Raw genomic sequence first — 6,755 nt, forward strand, 5'->3', positions numbered from 1 at the left:
ACAAAAATCCTTACCAAATTTTATCAAAATCTTACTAAAATTTCAATGATTTTTAAAATAAATTTGCAAACTAATTAAACTAAAGTTAATTACCTAAAATGTCCATTACACTGCCAAAATGGAAAACCAGTCTCTTTGCAAGACATTTTTACACCTACTACCTAAGAAAGTGCCTTGTGATGTGAGCGTGGTGCTTTCAACTCATATATCAAAGTTTATTCTCGGCACCCTTCATAATAATTCCTTTTTCTTTAATACATGTGTCACATTCAGATTTAAAAAATAAATTTAAATATGCCTTCCCTGTCCTCTTTATGTTACCTCAAAATAAAGCGCTTCCTCCATTCACAAGGTTTTACAATACAAGGACAGAATAAAGTTTATAGCAAAGTCCAATATTCATGACCTTGGGATGATGAATTTCAAAACTCAACCCAATGCCCGAACAATTTGTACCTAAGTTTGGGTCAGTCAAGTCTAAGTGAATGTGATAAAAGGTTTCAAGTTCAAGTCTCAACTGAAATTTAAAAGTTATTAAATTTTCTTTTATATAATAATGATATTCCAGTAATTTGAATTTAATAAAAAAAATTATTTAATAATATTTATATTAATATTTTAATATAGTTTAAATTTAATATTATTTTATTTTTCATTCAAATTTATAACAAATTTAAATGTATTATTATTACCATTCTTAAAAAATTTACTATATCATATAGGTATGTAATAGGTTTAATTTGATTTTTATATAATATAAAGCATGTTATATATTTAAGTTTATTTTATTGATAATAAATGTATATTTTTGTATATATATATGTGTGTGTGAGATGATGATGTTACATTATTATTTATTTTATTTTGTTATGAATTTATTTAATGTTAATAAATCTCAAATTTTTTAAAATATAAATTATTTTTTCTAGTGTAAATTATAAATATTTTTCTAGCCATAACATATATTTTTAAATCTTTGTAAATTTCAATGAAAGTTAGTATTATGTTTTTAGTGTTATAAGACATTATGTACAATTTGAGAATTTAGAAACGTCAACCAATGTTTATTGTGATTCTTGATATCATCATTTGTTGCAAACAAATACAGAACCCATTAAATGATTTTCATGTATTTCTAGATTTGTGGATAACCATATGTAATGTCATTATTTCCACCTCTGCAATATTTTTTGAAATATGATATGTGGATGTAATGGGTTGTGGAGGTGAAAAAGACATAATTTGACTTGAAAAACACTCTGTTTCTCAAAATATCAATAAAGGAGTCTTTTGGAAGAGAGTTTCAAATAACCCTCTATGCTTAATTTAATATTATCTAATTCTCTTAATTCACATTATTTTTAAATATTACTAAATACAATGATTGGTAATTGGATGTTCTTGATTTAAAATTTTACATTTGGCTTATGGTTTTAGGTTAGTTTCTAGAGAAAATAATAACAATAAATTGATATATAGCAACATCTATAAACGATGGAAAATAATAATGATATATCAAATATATAGAAATGAAGAACCTAAATTAAAGTAATAGAAATAAAACCTACTCATAATTACATGTATAGAAAGACCTTTATGAACAATCTTACAGTGATTCCATCTACAAATCTCAATAATATATGATATTAAAAATAAAACCAAATTAATCTAATTCACCACTTTGAATCCCCAATCTACACTTATCTCAAATCATTAAAATAAATTAATTTTTTTTAATAATTATCTTTATTTTAAATCAACTTTTATTTATATAAATATTTATATATTTATTTTAATTAGAAATATATATTTTATTTTATACTATTAAATAAATTTCATTAATTTTAAACATTATTTAAAAAAAACACCACATGTTTTAACACAATTTTTTTATTTTTATATTAATCTTATACTTATTACCACAGTTTTTAAAAACCACATAAGCCACTTTTCCAACACCTTTTTTTTATTATATCAATCTTTTACTTATTACCTCAGTTTTAAAAAACTATATAAACCACATTTTTCAACCCAATTTTTTTATTATATTAATCTTGTGTTATATTAACACAAATTTTGTATTATATTAATCTTATTCCTATTACCTCCATATTTATCGTTTTATATTAAAAATAAATAAAATATAAATACTGAATTAAACCAAAATCTCATTCACATATATTTATTTATTAATTATATCTCTTAGATTCATATTTATTATATCTTATTCATTCATATTTATTTAATAATTATATAACATTTTAAATTTTTCACTTTTATTTTATATTATAATTAAATAAACAAAATATAAATGCCTAATTGAACATAATAATTTGAGTTAACTTGTACATAAAGATTGTCAAGTCTTACTTGCACAACAAGGTAGGCCACATCAAACTTAATGGAGTAGTCATAAATTCACTTCTTCAACAAAATAATCCAGGATCAAACTTAATAGATGGAGCAAGTTGATTGTACAGAAAAATTAATATTAAATACCACCTAAAAATAAAATATATTAAAAATCAAGAGATGCAAAATTTACATATAATATTTTTTTCATAAATTCCACTCCAGTCGATCCTATTAGTGCATAAACAAGTTCTTACGGGTTTTTGCTAAATCCAGTAATAAATCTCTGTGACATACTGTATTTAACTTTACAAAGAGTAAATTAATGTGAACTAAATATAGCATAATATGTTTTTAGACTCTACCGACATGCCCTAAATGTTGCACAGAGCTCCGCCTGAAAGCTTTTCACTCTGGAGCAGATTGATACTGCTCTATGATGTTGAGCAAATTAGAAACATATTGAGCCCACGATTCTCTAACCAGATTCTGATTGCTATTGACCTTACTGCAGTTCAGGCGGATTTCTCCGCTTGTTCCCGTTAGAGGACTTATGTTTCCCATGTTGATCATCGAGTTGGAGAAATTGGAGAAAAAATCAGTCTGACTACTGGTGTAGTCATTCACGATAGAAATGGTGCTGGCTCCCGTTGTGTTAAGCAGTTCTTGATCTGACTGGAGCAGTCCCATTTCATTTTGGAGATTTATGTAATAGTTGTTGTCGAAGGTGTTTGGAGTGCCCGGATCAAGTGGTGTTAGGATGCTCCCGTTACCATTCAGTGGGCACGTGCTTTGCAGGGTGGATAGATAAGATGAATTGAGCGTCGGATCCGGATTGCCCGTTCCGCTGAAATTGTAAAGTCTGCTGCTGAACACTGTGCAGCGAGCTTGTCCGATTGTGTGCGCCCCTGGATCCAGTAAATACCAAATTTATAGATGCACACAAAGACTTTGAATCTGTGAAATGACTGTAACAAAGGAGAAGGGATTGAATCTATGAAATGAATGTAACACAGGAGGAGACATTCTTAATTCTTAATTTGTACTATTAAAAAATTTATTTATGTAAATTTGCACTATTAAAAAATTTATTTAAGTTTCTGCCTAGATCTGTTTCTTCATCTTGCCTTGACTATCGTATTGGATGGTTAGAAAGGAGTTGGCAAAAATTCTGTTCTGTAACTTTTACTTAAAATTTAAATCACAGAAGCCTAAATTAAGATTTTTTTTTTTTTTTTTAAACTAAAGAAAATGTGCCATGAATTGGACACACTAGTTGTGGGACCAAACCATTAGACCATAAGGGTTGTAGGGACCAAACCTTCTCACTAAAGAATTGAATCACATCTGGAGTTTATTGAATTAGATTAGCCTTACACCAAGGAAAATATCTTATTCAGGAGTGAATTTTTTTAATCTTATTTATTATTATTGTTATTATTTTACATTTTTTTATTATTATTTCATAATAATGGTTACGAAAAGCTTTTATTTTTGTTTTTTAAATTTTTATTTTTATGTGTTTCATGGTTTCCATAGATTGGTGAATTTAGCTAACTCAAACATGGAACATGACCTGGAAGCTAACTAAAACATGGAGCCTAACTACCAGAGTGTCACAGAGTTTGAACCAATGAATCTCCCGATAACAAAAGTACTAACTAGGGGCCATTTGAACTAACCCTTAAGGCTATGAAGAGTATGTGGTATTGTTGAAATACTTGAAATAAAATTAGCTTAGCTATATAAATTAAATGAGTTAAATTTCAATAAACACCCATAAACATCAAGCTATTACAAAACTTTAAAATTAAAAATATACAAAATAACTAAATTATAATTTTATTTTAAATTATTATTAATTATAAGAAAAATATCACAAAAATTAATATATCAGCTAAACATGTATATGTTTCTAATAACATGTTACAAGATTCTTACCTCTAGAGATTTTATATTTGTAAATAAAATTTGTTACAGTACTATAGCCCAATGCCTTGACTTATAAATAACACATGCTCTAAAAGTCATAACTCATTCATTTCATATGAAACTTGTTCATATGATAATTAATCAATTTAATTGAAAGTGTAGAAATGACATAACTATTTTTAAGATAAATTTCAATCTTTAATATGTAGCTATTATTAAGAATATTATAGAATATTTAGTAGAAGTTAAATCTCTCTCTTCACTTAATAATTATAAATAATTAAATTAAAAATTCTAGAAATTATATTTTAAAATAAATAAGCATAAAAATTAATTCACAACTAAATTAAATTAAATTTTAATATAATTTTTTTAGTTTAAAAATGACTAAAAATATAAAAATTTATTAATATCTCTTTTTATATATTTTTTTAATTGAAAAAACAAAAATTCTGAAACCCATACCTACACACCTATATACTGGTGAGTCTACTTACAAATAGATTCCAAATACTAAAATTCCAGAGACCAAAATTGATAACAAAACCTACTTTCTTATTACTTGTACCTTTATACACGACTACCTATAAAAATAAAATAGAATATGTGTAAAAATCGTCTCCAATAAAATAGAATGGGTAAAAATCATCTCCATCCGTTCAAAGCAAAATTGGTTGAAACACAAGTTGAGGAATACCTGACAAAGCAACTACATCCGTTAGCGAGAGTCCCACATCCTGAAACTTTGTTGTGATTACAGAGAGGTTGTCCGTTGGTGCAGGGATGGCCGTGTTTGCAAGAGTTGCGTTGGCAGTGGTGCTGTCCCGTCTTCCCAACTGTATAGTCCACGATGGACCGCCAGACTGCACCATTTAATTGTTATGGTGATCATGTTACACAACTTCTATATATCTTCGCTTTTAGGAGTTTTAGTGTTTTAAGCAGTGAAATCTAATTCAGAAAATCGGAGATATCAGAAAGTAAAACACTAACTCAAATAAAATCAAATAAATAACTGTAATCTCTATACAGACCAATACGACTGACTGCTCTGCAGCAATGGCAAGAATGTCGGCACAAGAAACCGTTGCGGTGCATGCACTCTCTAGTGCAGACTTGATGTTGTCCACAACATCAAAGCCCCTGAGGGAATTGTTGTTGGGACCTGCTGTCTTTTCCCCTGTAAAATTGGCCGTGTCATCTAAAAGAACAGATCCATCACAGCCCTTGAAATCAATGAGAGAATGAAGTATTAGTATTAGAAATCCGCTGGGTACAAATCTACTGAATAAAGAGACATATTGCTACTTACATTAACGAAGCAGTCGTGAAAATGCAGACGAAGGAGAGAGGCCGCAATCCTTGAATCGTTTTGCAGAGCTTGCTGGATGACCTGCCCCACTATATTGGTAACGTTGGGGCATGTACTCTGGTAAAAGGTAGGGCTCAGCTGAGCACTGGTGCATTGAAGGAATGCAAATGCAAATGCAATCCATGTAATATGAGTTGAACACCATCCAAAAGCCATGATGATTCCTTTCACTGGAAACGACATGACACTATCCCTGAAACATTGTGCAGAGTTTACTGTATAATATACCTCACACGACTGCTAACAATGGGCTACGTATTCTGCTAAAAGGAAGTGATCACCTGTGCGCCGGCGCATCCAGTCAATGCAAATCCAATCCAGAAACTATGCGATGGAAAGAATCAATGTAATCCACGCGATATTTCAGAACAAACTAATAATTAACTTAGAAAACCAATAACTAACTTAATCTAGGGGGTGTAATTGTAAGTAAGACCCACCACTGTGAAAATATGCTGCCTCATAATTAGAAAACCATGTAGTACCTTTTCACATTGAAAAAGTCTTTTATTAAATGAGAATAAAACAATATGTAAAATCAATAAACTAATTATTGACTTTTGACTTATAACATGTGTCTGATATTTAATCCCAAATCAAATGACATAACTCATTGAGATGACACAATTAATGATCCATCGGGTGATTTATGGTGAAAATGGTGCCAATCAAATGACATAACTCATTGAGATGACACAATTAATGATCCATCGGGTGATTTATGGGTGAAAATGGTGCCTTCCCTCACACGAAACCCGGTACTCAGCCGCTGCCTTGTAAACTTATCGTTGAAATAGTGCCTTCCCTCACACGAAACCTGGTACTCAGCGGATGACTTTTAACTTTATGGGTGAAAGTAGTGGCAAGAGCTAACCAGCGTGTCATAGAGGGAATTAAATGCCTGGTTATATGCATACTCGATAACCCGATAACAGAGCGCCATTAACTTTTATTTATCTAGTCACCGCGCGCGTGTGTTATATCGGGTTATCCAGTATGCATATAATCCGGCATTTAATGCCCTATGGCAGGCTGGTTAGCTCTTGCCGAAAGTAGTGTTTTCCCTCACACGAAACCCGGTACCCGACGACTTTTAACT

The 6,755-nt window shown here is 29.8% G+C and overlaps 1 protein-coding gene across 2 annotated transcripts; it reads right to left on the bottom strand.

The window, feature by feature from the left end:
* Nucleotides 1–2,536: 2,536 nt before the first annotated feature.
* Nucleotides 2,537–6,105, bottom strand: LOC149151182 (peroxidase A2-like). Of its 2 annotated transcripts, XM_089437827.1 has the most exons (5): nt 5,938–6,105; nt 5,597–5,849; nt 5,319–5,510; nt 4,982–5,147; nt 2,537–3,260 (listed from the first exon to the last, which is right to left on the bottom strand). In XM_089437827.1, the coding sequence occupies exons 2-5, from the start codon at nt 5,837–5,839 to the stop codon at nt 2,761–2,763; spliced, it is 1,101 nt and encodes a 366-aa protein (XP_089293953.1). In that variant the 5' UTR covers nt 5,840–5,849; nt 5,938–6,105; the 3' UTR covers nt 2,537–2,760. The 2 variants fall into 2 exon arrangements, with proteins under 2 accessions (XP_089293953.1, XP_089293952.1); XM_089437826.1 differs by having other exon boundaries at nt 2,539–3,260; nt 5,597–6,105.
* Nucleotides 6,106–6,755: the final 650 nt, after the last annotated feature.

The sequence above is a fragment of the Pinus tabuliformis genome, chromosome 9 (genome assembly GCF_031772625.1).
Source record: "Pinus tabuliformis cultivar Carrire ecotype Pingquan chromosome 9, CPIR1, whole genome shotgun sequence".
Classification (NCBI taxonomy): domain Eukaryota; kingdom Viridiplantae; phylum Streptophyta; class Pinopsida; order Pinales; family Pinaceae; genus Pinus; species Pinus tabuliformis.